Source organism: Suillus clintonianus (genome assembly GCF_016758775.1).
Source record: "Suillus clintonianus strain FC179 chromosome Unknown DEU56scaffold_11, whole genome shotgun sequence".
NCBI lineage: Eukaryota > Fungi > Basidiomycota > Agaricomycetes > Boletales > Suillaceae > Suillus > Suillus clintonianus.
The window spans coordinates 507685-523155 of NW_024539235.1; the positions used below are offsets into that span (position 1 = coordinate 507685).

Sequence of the window (15471 nt, forward strand, 5' to 3'; positions counted from 1 at the left end):
CTCAAATGTGGAAGCTCTTTGGTTCCCATCCGCTTCTTCTTGTTTTGCCACTTCATCTTGTTTTGCCACTTCATCTTGTCTTGCCACTTCATCATGCCGTCCTCGCAGCCAGTGTTCTCGACGCCTCTCACCCGCCTCTTCAAGATTAATCATCCTGTCATGCTTGCAGGTGACTTTACTGTCTTATAGTTTTCATACCGATATTCATATGTCTGCAGGCATGAACGTCGCCGCGGGCCCCAAGCTGGCTGCAGCAGTGACTAATGCTGGTGGCATTGGTGTCATTGGCGGAGTTCGCCAGAGCCCCAAGATGCTCCAGCGATCCATTGATGAGCTCAAGAGTCATCTGGAAGATAAGACTGCGCCATTTGGTGTAGACCTCTTACTTCCTCAAGTGGGCGGAAGTGCTCGGAAGACAAATGTAAGTGCCTCTTCTGTTCAGAGACAGACATGTCTAACATAGGTCCTTAGTACGATTACACAAACGGTCAACTTAACGTGCTTTTGGACATCATCATAAACAGTGGAGCTGCACTTTTCGTTTCTGCTATAGGTGTCCCGCCTAAAGAAGCTGTTGATAAGCTTCACGCTGCTGGAATCCCGGTTATGAAGTATGTGTGTGTCGCAAGTGAAGTTGCAATGACTAAATCCATCTCAGCATGATCGGTCACCCAAAGGTAATATGCTCCCTAACGAGAACATGGCCTTTATGTGTCTAAACCGATGTTTATTAGCATGCTAAGAAAGCCCTCGAGCGAGGTGCGAAGCTCACTTAGCTCCAGTCCCGCTTGCTCACCATTCTTCTAGGTGTTGACATCATCTGCGCACAAGGTGGTGAAGGAGGTGGCCACACCGGCGAAACTCCATTCTCCATTCTGATACCCACCACTGTTGATATTTGCAAGAATGCCAAAAGCCCTTTAACAGGTGAGCCGGTCATCGTCATTGCTGCCGGAGGTATCGCGGATGGCCGTGGTCTCGCCGCCGCACTTTCGTGAGTACTTCCCACACATGCTTCGCTCGTTAGTGACATTTTCCCAATCCAGGTACGGTGCATCCGGTGTTTGGGTCGGCACCCGCTTTGTAGCTAGTATCGAGGCAGGTGCTCCTCCCAAACACAAGGAACTAGTTATCTCAGCTGGTTATGACGACACCGTCCGTACCGTCGTGTTCAGCGGTCGTCCGATGAGTGTGCGGAAGACTCCTTATGTGGAAGAATGGGAGACCACCCGACAAGGGGAAATTGCAAAGCTCATTGCACAGGGCCAAGTCCCGCACGAAGTCGAACTAGAGAATCATCCCGAGAGATCTGTAGAGGGGCGAATGTGTAAGGAAGGCTCGCTCGGATTGTTTTGCTCGGTCTTACATGTTCACATACGCAGGGTTGATGGGTAAGGTAGCAGGATCCATCAATGTACGTCAAACGAACATTTGGAAATGCGTTTGCTAATGGAACTTGAACAGGATATCAAGCCAGCAAAGGAGATGTAAGGTGGCCTGTTTCCGTTCTGGATTCTACTGACATCTTTGCCTATAGTGTCGATGAGCTGGTTGCAACAGCAGCTGCGAGCTTGAAAACAGCTTCGGCTCTTGTGACAAGCAAAGCGAAGTTATGAGTGACGACCTCACGGGCATATGGATTTATTGTAATTTATCGCAGTTGCGTATACCGCTGTAGAATCTTCAGTTTATACCTCAAACACAAATGGATTGCTAGGATGCTAGGATATCGGTCCACAAGAAATAGTCCTTGAATTGTACGTGTTTGCACAGCCGCAATTTACGGTCGTGGCATTTTCATCAGTTCTGGTCTTCCACGAGGCTCTTCGTCGCCTTCAAATCAGCTTTCACCATCTCCGTCACGAGGGAATCGAAGTCGACCTGGCGCTTCCATCCAAGGGTACGCTCGGCTTTGGCAGGGTTGCCTAGGAGAAGGCTGCATATAATCATGAGCATTTGATAGAAGAGGCACGATGAAGAAAACGTACTCGACTTCTGCGGGACGGAAGTACTGTGGGTCAACTTTGACTACCACCCGTCCGGTCTGTGCGTCATAGCCCTCTTCTTGCACGCCGGAATTGCGCCACCTACGTGAAATCAAGGACACGTTAAATGCGATGCACGTCAGGACGGAACGCGTACATTATTTTAACCCCGACAACTCCAAAGGCTTTCTCCACGAACTCTCGCACAGGGTGAGTCTCGCCTGTGGCAAGAACAAAATCATCGGGCGTAGGCTGCTGGAGCATGCGCCACATGCCCTCGACGTAGTCCTTGGCTATTAAACACATTATTTAACTGGAGACGGTGGAACTCGACAGAAGGAATCTTACCATGCCCCCAGTCTCTCTGCGCATCGATGTTACCGAGGTACAAGCAGTGTTGCTTGCCGACAGTAATATCCGCAACTGCCCTGGAAATTTTCCTCGTGACGAACGTCCTCCCTCGTCTCGGGCTCTCATGATTGAAAAGGATTCCGTTGCAGGCGTACATGCCGTACGCCTCGCGGTAGTTCACCGTGATCCAGTATGCGTAGAGCTTAGCGACACCATATGGGCTGCGAGGGTAGAAAGGCGTGGTCTCGCTCTGTGGGGTCTCGACGACCTTTCCATAGAGTTCTGAGGTTGAAGCCTGATAGAACCGCGTGTGCTTTTCGAGGCCGACGGTGCGGATGGCATCGAGGAGGCGTAGGGTGCCGAGGCCGTCGACATCGGCGGTGTATTCTGACATCTCGAAGGAAACCTTGACGTGCGATTGAGCACCAAGGTTGTAGATCTCTGATGGGAGAACCTGGGCGAGGACATAGACTAGGTTGGTGCTGTCGGAGAGATCGCCGTAGTGCAGCTTGAACTTGTTGGGTCCTGGGGTGAAATGGTCAATATACAGGTCATAGGATCCTACATGGACGCGTACGCTCGTGCTGATCCGCATAGAGAGAGTCTAGACGACCAGTATTGAAGCTGGACGAGCGACGGATTATACCATGCACTTCATATCCCTTCTCCAGCAGAAGCTCTGCCCTGTGTATGGTTAGGATATAAGTGGCGACCAGCTGCACAAGGAATGTGCTCACAGATACGATCCATCTTGACCGGTTATTCCTACGCAATTTCAAATCAGTATACGTGCAACACGACCGTCACGCCAGCAAGTGAAATTCCAGATCCCGGGGCATAAGTACAGGCGAAGCGATGACACGATCGCCTGATTGTTTGATCAGACTGTTCATCATCTGGACCACTTTGAAGTTCGAACGTAGAGGCAAAAGGAAAGCCGAAGATGAAGAGAGGACGAACCAGAGACAAGCGCAACTTTCCTCTTCCTGAACTCCTCTGGGGAGGGAAGATCTATTTTCATCAACGGAGCGTGGGCGATGTCTGAGGGCATTTTGACAGATACAGCTGAAGGTGGTGGATGTTCAAAGCACAGATTTATATCTCGTAACAGCTGATTATCATAAATGGAGATACCGTAAGGTACTTACTATGTATCAGGTCAAGGAGTAGTATCATCTAAGTGCACTATGGTACTGCTATGTTCGAATCTACTCCGCAGTGTAAGCTCTTGGGTAGCCTATACGAGCATATCACTCTCAACAACAAGCGCAGATGCCATAGCTTCGATCGCGACATCAAAACGTTCGCAGTATCCTCATGTTATTTGCACCAGGGCCACAAGATAATACTGATCTTCAGGGGTAGTGCACATGTCCTCAGTACTCAGTCCACGGTGAAGTAGAAGAGAGAATACCTATACTGTCACGGTCAGACAACAGCGGTCCTCGTCTCGCCTGAGCGGATATGTAATTCCTTGTTGCAGCATGAGAAATAAGGTCCATTGCCTCCAGTGGGAATTCACCGGTGCACTAGCCGCTGTGCGCGCGGTGACTGAGTCATCTGGCACGATCTTTTTAGCTCGTGTCTTTCGAAGTTAAAGATCTGACATTGAAGAACCATCAGTATATGACGACGGTGACTCGACAGAGTTTGTCGGACCCACAACCTTGCTGCCGGAAAGCACGGTTTAGCACAGATTTTGTTCTTCGGTGCCCGGCAACCGTGACATGAGCGGATGGTTGCTCAGTACAGTACTGTACTGAACAGAGTGCTCAATTGCAATAATATTAATTGGTTAGTTGACGGGCTTTGCCGCGGCCCCTATTGCCATTTTAAGACAAGTCGATAATATAGTGAAGAACGTTTGATTTTATGGAAAGCCTCCGAGCACCGTGCACTGTTTTTTTACCATAACACGTACCATGACACGAATTTTAGATGCGGCGTGGCTAGCACGGTGCTCCGGCTTTCCATACAATTTGGTCTCGTGGTTTGCTCGTGGCGGCCTGTCTTGTCACCAGAGTCTCGGAGCATAGGTAAAGTATATATTCACATTGATATGTGCCACTTCAAATCACCTCGAGAAGACTTGTCCGGCTTTCCACCACCATGATAACCATACCGCACATTGCAGTGATTGTTGTTGTCGCGTCTGGGCTTGCTACCGTGTGTTACAGCAAGGGTGCTTCCCCACGCAACTTTTGGAAGCTCCTGCGACAGAAAGCCGCCTTCGTGGCTGGCAGAGGACTACCAGACTTTTCTCAGTTGACAGGCGTTCCTCACCCAAAACCGGTACACGGTTTTAGCATAGCCCACGCTCGTCCTCGCCCATACCGACCATTCAGATGGGAATACCACCAGACAATGTGTATGTGCGTTGCGTTGCGCTCAATGTGGTTGGCTTACCTATGACTTCCATAGCTCTTAAGAAATTGGAACCAGACTACTGGTTAGAGCTGGAGAGTACTTACCGCGATCGTATTGCCCAACGACGACGACTCTATGCCCTCCATGGCAAACGTGTCATAGATGAACTGCCCGGGAGCCAAGCAGCTTCAAAGGAGCTGATGGAAATGGTCGTTCAGTACCTCTGCCTAAGGTACCCCCAACAGTTTGAGATTGATGAGTGGACTTTGACGTTCCGCAACCACATCCTCGGCTCGACGGTTAACCTTAAAACGGTGCACCCATTGATTTTCTTGCTCGAGAATGTCCCAGAGGACTTCAACATTACCCAGGAAGACCCTGAGACTGGACTCTATGCTCTACGAGCTGGTATCACGATATCAGCAGTGGGCTGGAATATTAGTCAGAAGATAGGCAAACCACTACACGAAATTCATGGCCCAGTTCCCTATTATAAGGAGAAGTTGGCGTTCTCAATGGACAGGCAAGTAATGTCGTGAACGTGTCAGGTATCACTTATAAAGAACATCCCAATGGACTTACAGGTACTTTTCTAATATGCCTTGTAACAAGCCCATTCAGCGAGGGTCTTGGGATCTTGAAATCGGAGAGCCTCTCTATCTTCAGACGGATGAACCCGAGTGGAGTCATCGTCAATATCAGAATCCGGACCTCCCTCTCTCTGACATTCACTTGCGAGTTGACTGGCAAACCTTACGGCGCCTGCCAAAATCCCGTGCCATCGTTTTCAACTTCAAGGCTTTATTCACGCCGGTTACGGATTTCCGCAATGAGCCATTCATTCCAAAGTTGGTTTTGAAGGTTTTGCTAGAAGGAGATAAGGCGATCATGGAGTATAAAGGAATGTGGTTCATCGAGCACAAGGTTATACCTGCGTTACGAGAATGGGCAAAGGAGCAAGAGGATAAGGGATGGGTCCCAAAGGATTGGCAAGAGAAGACATTGAATGAGGCACCCTTTTATCCCGGGTGGGAGAAGCATTACCCAGCGCCTACTTAGGCGGCTGCCGATCATCCTTCAAGTACGTGTCTCAGTCTTCCTCTATGAGTTCTGCGAGTTCTCTCTCTTCCTCATCCGTGATCTCAACCTGATCCTTCGCATCGTCACTAGGTTGGGGAGTGGGAGCAATAACTGTAGCTTTCGACTGTCCAGCAGGGTTGTCTGGGCTCGAATCTTGGAATTCTATTATTTGGATGTATCTCAACCCTATTAGTATTTGCCATTTTAAGACATGATAAGCAATGGGCCCAGTTCAATTCGGTCTCGTGGTTTGCTCGTGTCTTATCACCATGGGTAAAGCATGTTTTCGCATTGATATGTGCCACTTCAAAACACCTCAAGAAGATTTGTCCAGCTTTCCACCACCATGATAAGCATACCAGACGTTGTAGTGATCGTGATTGTCGCGTCTGGGCTTGCTGCCGTGTGTTACAGCAAGGGTGCTTCCCCACGCAACTTTTGGAAGTTCCTGCGACAGAAAGCCGCTTTCGTGGCTGGCAGAGGACTACCAGACTTTGCTCAGTTAACAGGCTTTCCTCATCCAAACCCTGTATATGGCTTTAGCATAGCCCACGCTCGTCCTCGCCCATACCGACCATTCAGATGGGAATACCACCAGACAATGTGTATGTGCGCTGCGTTGCGCTCAATGTGCTTGGCTTATCTATGACTTCCATAGCCCTTAAGAACTTGGAACCAGACTATTGGATAGAGCTGGAGAGTACTTACCGCGATCGTATTGCCCAACGACGACGACTCTATGCCCTCCATGGCAAACATGTCATAGATGAACTGCCCGGCAGCCAAGCAGCTTCAAAGGAGCTGATGGAAATGGTCGTTCAGTATCTCTGCCTGAGGTACCCCCAACAGTTTGAGATTGATGAGTGGACTTTGACGTTCCGCAACCACATCCTCGGCTCGACGGTTAACCTTAAAACGGTGCATCCACTGATTTTCTTGCTCGAGAATGTCCCGGAGGACTTCCTCATTACCCAGGAAGACCCTGGGACTGGGCTCTATACCCTACGAGCTGCGGTCTCGACATCAGCAGTTGGCTGGAATATAGGTCAGAAGATGGGCAAACCACTGCACGAAATTCATGGCCCAGTTCCCTATTATAAGGAGAAGCTGGCGTTCTCAATGGACAGGCAAGTAATGTGGTGAACGTGTTAGGTATCACTTATAAAGAACACCCCAATGGACTTACAGATACTTTTCCAAGATGCCTTGTAACAAGCCCATTCAGCGAGGCTCTTGGGGTCTTGAAATCGGGGAGCCTCTCTATCTTCAGACCGACGAACCCGAGTGGAGTCATCGTCAACATCAGAATCCGGACCTCCCTCTCTCTGACATTTACATACGAGTTGACTGGCAAACCTTACGGCGCCTGCCAAAATCCAGCGCCATCGTGTTCAACTTCAAGGCTTTATTCACGCCAGTGACGGATTTCCGCAATGAGCCATTCATTCCGAAGTTGGTTTTGAAGGTTTTGCTCGAAGGAAAGAAGGCGATCATGGAGTATAAAGGAACATGGTCCATCGAGCACAAGGTTATACCTGCATTACGAGAATGGGCAAAGGAGCAAGAGGATAAGGGATGGGTTCCAAAGGATTGGCAAGAGAAGACATTGAACGAGGCCCCCTTTTATCCCGGGTGGGAGAAGCATTACCCAACGCCTACTTAGGCGGCTGCCGATTATCCTTCAAGTACGTGTCTCAGTCTTCCTCCATGAGTTCTGCGAGTTCTCTCTCTTCCTCATCCGTGATCTCAACCTGATCCTTCGCATCGCCACTAGGTTGGGGAGTGGGAGCAATAACTGTAGCTTTCGACTGTCCAGCAGGGTTGTCTGGCGTCGAATCATGAAGTTCTGCAGAAATTATTTGGATGTATCTCAATACCCACCATATAGACTTACCACTAAATCGCCATCTGCGAATGGTGCCATCCAGACTGGTACTAATTATCCACGGCTCGATGCGTGTTCTTCCATCGTCTGTGCGACTTTTGTGAATCCATAATCTCAGCGCAGTGACATCGTGCCAATGAGCGTCGATTTCCCCTAGAACCTCGGGCTCGGATGGGGTCGAGACATCATACAGGCGGATGACGTCTCCGTATCCAGTCACAATGTACGGCTCTTCAAGATCGGAGAGTGCCAGCGGAAGAATCGCTCGCACAGGCAATGGGTGCGTGAGGGGTGGAATGGGTTTCTGGTCGGAAGACCCTGGCGGGTAAGGTACTACTTGTACTGTTTCATCCGATGACGCTGAAGCAGGGAGTGAGCTAAGCAACGATGGAGCAACGCGAGCGATCGTTATTACCTGTCCAGATGTAACCTGCATCATAAATGATTTCGGTGATGCGCGTTCGATGGTGATTGAGAGTGTCCTGAAGAATGCTTCGCCACCGAGGCCGCGGCCCGCCCTGTCTTTCTAGCTTCCATACCTTCAATACTCCCATAGTGTCAGCGGTGAAGAGGGTCACGGAGCCATCAGCATTTGCAATTCCAGCAATGCATTCTACCGGGCGACTATGAGCCGATACTGACCCGGCAGGCTGTGGAGGTTTCTCAAGAACATCGGTTAGATCCCTAAGTGCAGATTTTAGGACTGCCAGTATGAGATGAGTTCGTCTTTACCAGAATTTGACGATCTTATCGGAGCTACTGCTGACCAAGAGCTTCACAGATGGCACGACGAGCAGAGTTTTGACAAAATCATCGTGAGCAGCCGTCGTTGAGATTACGCCTTTTGTCTGCGAGAGACGGCCTATGTTGAGTACCTACAAGAACATGAAATGTGTTTGGGCACATACATTAGTGTCCCATATTTTAATGGTCTAGCGGAAGGAGTTAGCATCACTTGAGCGGTTGTATATACTATCCCTTACCTTGTCCCAAGACCCAGTTATCAAAAGCTTTTCATCACCCGAGTTCGGGGATCTGTCATAAAAGGCGAGACAGGTCACCGGCGCGTGATGACCTCTGTATATCTGTAAAGTCTTTCCTGTCTGCAACACGCGTGATCTCCTAAGCTGAGTGATGGAGATCATTGAAACGTACCTCTAAATCGATTTTCTTGGCTACGTGCGCACTCTCAGCAATCCATGCGTAGTTGCCACGAATTTGGATGTCGATTGCGTTGCCGGTAAGCTGAATCGGAGACCCAAGAGATTTCGTTCTCTCCGCCTTTTGTCTGCGAGCCTGCCATCGATCTGAGCGACGAACAGCTAAAGCGATTTGAAGGGACAAACTTCTGTTAGTTCAAGTTCAGCTGCTGATCTCAACAAATACGAGTGATCCGCGGTAATTGAGTCAGACATCGTCGATATTGGTAAACGCAAGCCATTCAAGTTGCTTCCGAATGACGCTGTTTACTGTTTGGTAAAGGCTTCTGAAATAAACAAATTTGCCTTGGGCTGTATTCATGAGCAAGCGCCTAGCGTCATTTCATGGCCCTTCTACGCCAACATCATCTCCCGTATCGCAAGTAAAGAAATCAGTCACCCCAGCATCACCATCGAGAGCTTCCGATGCGTCTATTCATCGAAAATTCAGAACGTTGCTCCATGAGTTGCGCTCGATCGCTAATACATGGGATGACATCGTCCTCGTTGACGGCTTGAAAGCTGCGCGAACCCTGGTTGATTCTCGCACTGAATTGGAGTGTGTGCTTAATTCCTTGTCCTCTGAGCGGTTGGTAATTATGGAGCACTTTAGCAACGCACTTGCCATGGTTCCTGCTGATACGCAGCCTGGGTCGCTCATGGTTGGTCCGAAGCTCGACGTGATGGATGGATGTATCACTCTACTTGATTCGGTTCTCATGAAGCTTGTGAGATAGTGCCTGTCCTGCGTCTCAATATAATAACGAGCATTTGCCAGTCGAAGCTATTGCGGAGAATGAGCAGTGTGCTCGATAATATGGAGGCTCTGATGTTTGAAGCGGAGAAGTTGAAGGGCTTTCAATGGTGCCACGAGGAACCTTTGTGGATTTCATGGCCCATCGAGAAATTTGGTAGGCCAACATTTCCTTCTCGCCATCACTTACTGACAGGGGGTTGCAGTGCTGTCTTTGTCTGAGCTAACAACTCCGTACCATCGATCTCTCGCACTTCATAAGGAGCTAGTCGACATCTTGCGCAGTCATACGGTGTCCTTTGAAGATTCTCGAAGTGCTATCAATCAATGGGTCGAGCAGCCTTTCCTAAGAGATGACGGTTGGGACGCAAAATGGGAAGACCTTTGTGAAGCAGAGGTTGAAAAATGGGACACAAGATAATACAGACAACTAGACAAAGTAATAACAACTCAATGTAATGTAATAATAAGACATCACGATTACAGGTCTTCCTCGTCGGATATATGGATTTCTTCGGCGTTGTCTGCCTGCTGTGGCGCGGACGAATCTTGGTCCTCATCTGCTCTTGGAAGAGCTGTCTTTTTGGCTGCAACAAACGCGGGGCCTCTTGCTTGCTGCTCTGCAGCAGCCATCGGGTCTGCTGGCTGAGCGACGGATGGTTGCTCCGAGGTACCATTTTGTTTCGCCGATAGCGTTTGGGCAGCAAGATACGATGCTTCGGTATTGAACTGGGCCTGGACACTCCGCTTGATACGAAGCATCTCTCGGAATGTATCCTCCGAACCCGTCTCAATTTCGAAGCTGTTCCACTCCTGCCAAAACTTGGGATTGACACGGGGGTCGCAGAATTGGGAAGCATGTGCATATATAGCGCGAGCTCGGTCGATTTCACCAAGTTTGCGTTCCAATGCTGCAAAGCGTAGACACATTTCAGCGGTTTGCTTGTCAGGAAGAACCTCGAGTGCGCGCTCGAAGATTGGGCGGGTGGCTGGTAGGCCATAATTAGCCGTGGCCTTTGCGATGTATATAGTGTACATCTGTTGTCATGATGTCAGCGAAGGCCCATGTGGAGTAGGACAGGTTGCAGTACCTCAAATTTGTCCTCATCGGCGACAACCTGCGTTGCACGCTCATAAATAGTCATGGCCCGCTTTGCTAGACCATAATCCTCTTCCAATTGACCATACATCAAGAACAGGGGCTTGCATGACTTCGGTGGACATTTTTCTAGTGCTTGTTCAAACAGGTCACGAGCTCGCTCCAACTTGGATCCTCCCTGAAAGGCGTTAACAAAACGGGAAAAACAAAAGTTAAGCACGAAAGCACGTACATATCGCTTCACGAACTTCGACAAATAAATATTCCATATTTCAAAGGATATGGGGAATGTGAAGACCTCTGTGCCGCGCTCGTACACCTGATTGTAAACATTTTTAAGATTGCCAGGAAGACAAATGAGATCAGATAAGCCGCACCTTGAAGCTGTCCTCCCAATATTGATTTTCTTCGAGGAAAGCAGCGTAGTTGACGATAACCTGGGCATTGGCAATCTTCAGATCCATGATCTTGTCATAGACAGCCTTCGTCGATTCAACGGTCCCTATTGACTCCTCAAGGTCAACATAGAATGACCAAAGCTTCAAAGATTTGAACAATCGGGCTTGGACGAGTAGTGACTGTCGGAAATCAGCAAATTTGAAAGGTAGTCCGCTGGAACAACCTCACATGGTCATGATAATTGATCTTGGTGTTTTTAGGAATGGCGGCAGCACGTTGCATGACTCTGACAGCCTCATCGTAGTTTCTAAGAGCGAACATTCAGCAAATCAGTTAAAAAACTAGATGATATTCCTCACTCGTGTCGAAGCTCCATCTCTGACCATTCACACCAAATGTCCGCGAGGTCCTCGACCGCCTTGAAATTTATTTTGGTGGCTTTCTCGAAGATTTTACGGGCGCTATCCAAGTCAGGCTCTGCCGAACCTGAGGATCCACCTTCCTCATAGAACTTGGCGAAATTAACATAAAGTCTATGGAGGTTGGCAGTAGCCTTGCGGGGATTGATAGTCTCCAATGCTTTGGTGTACGTGTCGGCCACCTGAGCACGCGTCAGACGAACCAATTTCAGCCGTCAGACCAGTGCTTACCTTTTCATCGTCCTCGCCCCAAAGAGCAACTCTCTTTTCCCATTCCTGAACGTCGTTTGGGTTTCTTCGCAGCAAAACGTCGTTGACCAAAAACGGTCTCCTGTCAATAAGAGCTTCGAACTCCTTCATTTTGATGTCCATCTCTCGTTCAGTCTCCTTTGCGTTTTCGCTTTCATCGTCATCTTCGTCTGGATTCTCGAGGCTTTCCATCATTGCATTGATTAATGACTCGCAAAACTCTGCATACGCGTCAAAAATCTGCGTGAAGTCCCTGATCGTCAATACTGTTGCGATGCCCGCTTCGAAGGTGCTAATTGCCCGATCAAACTCGCCACGTTTAATCCAATAAGTCGCGAGCCCAGTCCAGAGACGGCCAGCTTGGTCTTTATAAACTTCAAGGCCGTCCTTGTGGACGATGCGTTCTATGTTGAGCTTCCGTGGACTGAGAGGATCTTCATCCTCGTCGTATGCTCCACTAGCTGCAACCGGAACAGGGGGTCCACCCATACGCACGAGCTGCCCATCCACAGAGGCTGATTGGCCGTCTATTTGCGAAGCTTCCGCATCGGCTTTCGCATTCGCCTCATTGGACTCAACTGTGGCATCCACGTCAAACCCAACTTCTTCAGAGAATCGCTCGACAATATCAAGGAAATCTCCAAGAATCTGGTATGGGCTTTTCCCTTCGGGACTGACATACTCCCCTCGTGATGCTTTTCTTGCCAGTGAAAGCAATAACTTGGCAGCTTCTAGGGGCCGCGGCACAGAGTCTGCAGGAGAGAGTAGGATGGATGTGTAGTGTTCCGTAACGGTTGGATCAACAGCAAGGTAACGCCGGTAGACGGACACTGTCGTAGATCCGCCCTTCGTCTCGGCCCAGAGAAGATATCGAACCCATATTCGTGAATGTAGTGAAGGCGGCAGAGTACGCAGAGCTCGGTCAAATGTCCGACGAGCATGCGTGTGAGAGATGAGAGATGGGCACATAGGGTGGAAGAAGACGGATGTGTACATTAGCCACAATCTGGGTAGCTGAAATAATCATGCAGTCAGCACAATACACCGGTTCTCTGGCAATAGAGCGTACTTTGGGCAACCACATGAGGGCTCTTTCATATGTCGCAACCAGTGCTCTCCACTCCTCCCAACCCACAACACCATCAAGGCCATCCTCCCATGACTCCAGGTCCTTCTCCTCCTCCTCTAAAGCATCCTTCATTTCCGGTAATTTCTTCCTCCCGCCAGCCCTTTTCTTGATTACTTGTCTGCCAAGGACATAGGACATTCTCATCTGGAGGTACGACTTCCATAGTTTAAACGAGCCAGGAAACTGAGCAATAGCTGCTTCGTAAAGGTAAGTTAAACATTGCAATGAATGTCTAGCCAGTGGAGTCGCGAGTGGACCGAGGAGTGTCGTGGTTTCGTCGGGCAGGTTCGCGCGTCGCTCTGCCTTCAATTGCGCGCTAAAACCCTCTTTCGTCGTATGTATGGCAGTCCACCATGCACGAAAAGAGGATGGGTTTCGGAGAAGGTCTTCCTCGCGCTGAACATCCTTGATGGACAGCAAGTTTGAATTGGTTGTAGGCGTCGGTATTGGAAGCGTCACAGGAAATTGGGACGCCAGCAAGTCCACTGAAGTCGACTTCTCTGCAACCGAAGGCATTTTGGGATCCTAGTAAGATTCAAATGGAAGCTCAGAGCAGGTATATGTAGAGGTTGGAAAGAGTAATTATTTATTTATTTTTCGTTATCTAGTAGTTGATAACCGAACAAGTCTCATCTTCCCCAGCGCCCACACCGGTACCACTGCTGCGATGGTAAGAACCGCGTTCAGAATTGTTCTGCGCACATTTTGAATGAGCATAGAACAGCATAACGTCAAGCGTACTCGACAGACTCCTGAGGCTCTTGCCGAAAAGAAACAGCGAGAAAAGTCCAAGATCGAGGAGTACCTCATTTTAACAGACGATGTGCTATCTCAAGTGAGAATTAATCTTGCTTGTGTACCGTCCTCTTTCTGATTGGCATCTGTGTAGAAGAAGAAACGGGAGTGGAGCAATGATGCGTTTGAATTGACTCAGCGTTTGCTCCAGATCAACCCCGAATTCTACACCGTGTGGAATTACCGTCGGAATATCCTCCTCAACGGTATATTTCATCAGAGGTGCGCACGTACGAAAATATTGCGAAATGTCCTCAAAATCAGAGCTCTTGCAGTACTCCCGAGCAAATCAATGACATTCTCTCCAACGAGCTCTCCATGACCACTACAGCTTTGAAAGCAAATCCAAAAGTCTATTGGATATGGAATCACCGTCGCTGGTGTCTCGAGAATGTTCCAGACGGGCCGGAACGTGATGGGATACCGTCTATGGAATGGAGACAGGCAAATTGGAACAAGGAACTCTTTGTAGCGGAGAGGATGCTTGACGCAGATGCAAGGAATTGTCAGTCATATCACCGCTGCATTCGCGCATATTTGACACCTATCTCCTCTAGTTCACGCTTGGAATTATCGTAGATATGTCCTCGCGAACATGCCCACAAGAAGCCCTGAGACCTCAGAGTTGGCCTATACTTCTCGCAAAATCGGAGCGAATTTCTCCAATTTTAGCGCATGGCACCAAAGATCTAAGACCTTGGTCGGACTTTGGGAAAGTGGTCAGCTGGATCCTATCCAGTCGAGAGACGACGGTACGTGCCCTTTTCAATCAGATTGACTTTCTCGAGCTCTTTTTATTTTACAGAGTTCGAACTCGTGAGCAACGCATTATACACCGACCCAGACGATCAAAGCGCGTGGATATACCATAGATGGCTCATCGGTTCTGGTTCGACAACAAACTATTTCGTATGCAATTCAACATGGATTAATGTATCGAATAGGGACAAATAAAGCACAATTGGAACGCGAGATACAACTCATTTTCGAGTTGCTCCAAGAGCAACCTGATAGCAAATGTAGGCAGCTATGTTAGTTAATCTCGCAACTACTTATCCTTTACAGGGTGTATGGAGTCATTGGTCCACTATAAGCGACTTCTGCTCCAAAATCATTCCCCGGGTTCCCAAATCCTGAAAGAGGAGTGCGTAGAGTTACTTTCTCAGTTGATGGAATTGGACCCTGCTCGGTATTGTAGATATCAGGATTTAAGTGAGTTTCTTGTGCTGATGTGTAACGAGTGCTTATTGTTTTCAGAGAGGGACCTCGATCAGTAGCTTATCTTACTTGGTTTTCTATTTAATCTGTGTGTTGTTTGCGCTAATCGATTGTATTCCATTTTAATCTCTGCCTTTCAGTTAAGTTGTGAGTCGTGACTGTCTTGACCGCTAGGCTTAGCTCTCGCATTCACTGGGCTTCCGTATGCAACTGTCATGTACGTGAACAGTCTTCAAGGGACAAAGTCTTACGATTCACGACTCACGGGTACGACGGATACGAGTGGCAATCCGTGGCAGCACCACAGTTCTCATCAATAAGACCTTGGATACCTGAATAATTAATAAGGTTTTATCTTGTCGCACAACCAATTTGATCAGTCGCTTCTGCACAGCTCTACATGTGTGTTTCACACAATAACGCTGCTACATTCCGATGATCGATGACCCCTGATAACCCTTGGGCTGTAAACCTTTTCCCACTCTACTAGTATTCCCGACAGGTATTCCAGTGGCCTTATCCTTACTGATTGCGTTTTTCGG

The 15471-nt window shown here is 48.7% G+C and overlaps 8 protein-coding genes across 8 annotated transcripts; 5 read left to right on the forward strand and 3 right to left on the reverse strand.

Moving 5' to 3' along the window:
* Nucleotides 1-93: 93 nt before the first annotated feature.
* On the forward strand, nucleotides 94-1616 carry DEU56DRAFT_869523 (2-nitropropane dioxygenase; the record flags this gene model as incomplete). Its single annotated transcript, XM_041355564.1, has 10 exons — nucleotides 94-169; nucleotides 219-421; nucleotides 472-611; nucleotides 659-677; nucleotides 735-759; nucleotides 808-994; nucleotides 1047-1327; nucleotides 1383-1414; nucleotides 1465-1487; nucleotides 1538-1616. The coding sequence occupies 10 exons, from the start codon at nucleotides 94-96 to the stop codon at nucleotides 1614-1616; spliced, it is 1065 nt and encodes a 354-aa protein (XP_041212517.1).
* Nucleotides 1617-1800: 184 nt separating this feature from the next.
* DEU56DRAFT_752970 (uncharacterized protein) lies at nucleotides 1801-3387 on the reverse strand (the record flags this gene model as incomplete). The annotated part of the gene is made up of 7 exons (XM_041349671.1): nucleotides 1801-1936; nucleotides 1989-2087; nucleotides 2143-2278; nucleotides 2334-2861; nucleotides 2914-3020; nucleotides 3074-3101; nucleotides 3297-3387. The coding sequence occupies 7 exons, from the start codon at nucleotides 3385-3387 to the stop codon at nucleotides 1801-1803; spliced, it is 1125 nt and encodes a 374-aa protein (XP_041212518.1).
* An 841-nt stretch (nucleotides 3388-4228) lies between these two features.
* DEU56DRAFT_978007 (uncharacterized protein) lies at nucleotides 4229-5762 on the forward strand (the record flags this gene model as incomplete). Its single annotated transcript, XM_041359670.1, has 3 exons — nucleotides 4229-4704; nucleotides 4758-5230; nucleotides 5316-5762. The coding sequence occupies exons 1-3, from the start codon at nucleotides 4446-4448 to the stop codon at nucleotides 5760-5762; spliced, it is 1179 nt and encodes a 392-aa protein (XP_041212519.1). The 5' UTR covers nucleotides 4229-4445.
* Nucleotides 5763-6129: 367 nt separating this feature from the next.
* On the forward strand, nucleotides 6130-7446 carry DEU56DRAFT_909035 (uncharacterized protein; the record flags this gene model as incomplete). The annotated part of the gene is made up of 3 exons (XM_041357062.1): nucleotides 6130-6388; nucleotides 6442-6914; nucleotides 6985-7446. 3 exons carry the CDS (start codon nucleotides 6130-6132, stop codon nucleotides 7444-7446), a joined length of 1194 nt encoding a protein of 397 aa, XP_041212520.1.
* DEU56DRAFT_60877 (WD40-repeat-containing domain protein) lies at nucleotides 7390-9158 on the reverse strand. Its single transcript, XM_041347014.1, has 8 exons — nucleotides 9015-9158; nucleotides 8824-8964; nucleotides 8652-8771; nucleotides 8577-8600; nucleotides 8401-8516; nucleotides 8084-8352; nucleotides 7678-8028; nucleotides 7390-7629 (listed from the first exon to the last, which is right to left on the reverse strand). Exons 1-8 carry the CDS (start codon nucleotides 9081-9083, stop codon nucleotides 7478-7480), a joined length of 1242 nt encoding a protein of 413 aa, XP_041212521.1. The 5' UTR covers nucleotides 9084-9158; the 3' UTR covers nucleotides 7390-7477.
* Nucleotides 9159-9187: 29 nt separating this feature from the next.
* DEU56DRAFT_729372 (uncharacterized protein) lies at nucleotides 9188-10042 on the forward strand (the record flags this gene model as incomplete). The annotated part of the gene is made up of 4 exons (XM_041348096.1): nucleotides 9188-9426; nucleotides 9481-9595; nucleotides 9646-9778; nucleotides 9828-10042. 4 exons carry the CDS (start codon nucleotides 9188-9190, stop codon nucleotides 10040-10042), a joined length of 702 nt encoding a protein of 233 aa, XP_041212522.1.
* DEU56DRAFT_60842 (uncharacterized protein) lies at nucleotides 9649-13487 on the reverse strand. The gene is made up of 8 exons (XM_041347013.1): nucleotides 12857-13487; nucleotides 11770-12801; nucleotides 11479-11720; nucleotides 11348-11426; nucleotides 11098-11298; nucleotides 10953-11039; nucleotides 10713-10898; nucleotides 9649-10659 (listed from the first exon to the last, which is right to left on the reverse strand). The coding sequence occupies exons 1-8, from the start codon at nucleotides 13430-13432 to the stop codon at nucleotides 10102-10104; spliced, it is 2961 nt and encodes a 986-aa protein (XP_041212523.1). The 5' UTR covers nucleotides 13433-13487; the 3' UTR covers nucleotides 9649-10101.
* Nucleotides 13488-13540: 53 nt separating this feature from the next.
* Nucleotides 13541-15092, forward strand: DEU56DRAFT_781749 (rab-protein geranylgeranyltransferase). Its single transcript, XM_041352062.1, has 9 exons — nucleotides 13541-13586; nucleotides 13641-13751; nucleotides 13806-13933; nucleotides 13987-14216; nucleotides 14269-14463; nucleotides 14517-14600; nucleotides 14656-14730; nucleotides 14777-14923; nucleotides 14969-15092. The coding sequence occupies exons 1-9, from the start codon at nucleotides 13584-13586 to the stop codon at nucleotides 14986-14988; spliced, it is 993 nt and encodes a 330-aa protein (XP_041212524.1). The 5' UTR covers nucleotides 13541-13583; the 3' UTR covers nucleotides 14989-15092.
* The last annotated feature ends 379 nt before the right edge of the window (nucleotides 15093-15471 follow it).

Bases quoted from the DNA above. Each gene is read 5' to 3' on its own strand.
- DEU56DRAFT_60877 (XM_041347014.1), bottom strand. From the start codon at position 9,083: ATGTCTGACTCAATTACCGCGGATCACTCGTATTTGTTGAGATCAGCA. The intron at 8,965-9,014 runs GTTTGTCCCTTC...GATCGATGGCAG, and splicing joins CTGAACTTGAACTAACAGAA to GCTCGCAGACAAAAGGCGGA. The intron at 8,601-8,651 runs GTAAGGGATAGT...TCCTTCCGCTAG, and splicing joins TAACTGGGTCTTGGGACAAG to ACCATTAAAATATGGGACAC.
- DEU56DRAFT_60842 (XM_041347013.1), bottom strand. From the start codon at position 13,432: ATGCCTTCGGTTGCAGAGAAGTCGACTTCAGTGGACTTGCTGGCGTCC. The intron at 11,427-11,478 runs GTGAGGAATATC...GTTCGCTCTTAG, and splicing joins GAGATGGAGCTTCGACACGA to AAACTACGATGAGGCTGTCA. The intron at 11,299-11,347 runs GTGAGGTTGTTC...GATTTCCGACAG, and splicing joins AGATCAATTATCATGACCAT to TCACTACTCGTCCAAGCCCG.
- DEU56DRAFT_781749 (XM_041352062.1), top strand. The intron at 13,752-13,805 runs GTGAGAATTAAT...GCATCTGTGTAG, and splicing joins CAGACGATGTGCTATCTCAA to AAGAAGAAACGGGAGTGGAG. The intron at 14,464-14,516 runs GTACGTGCCCTT...TTTATTTTACAG, and splicing joins TATCCAGTCGAGAGACGACG to AGTTCGAACTCGTGAGCAAC.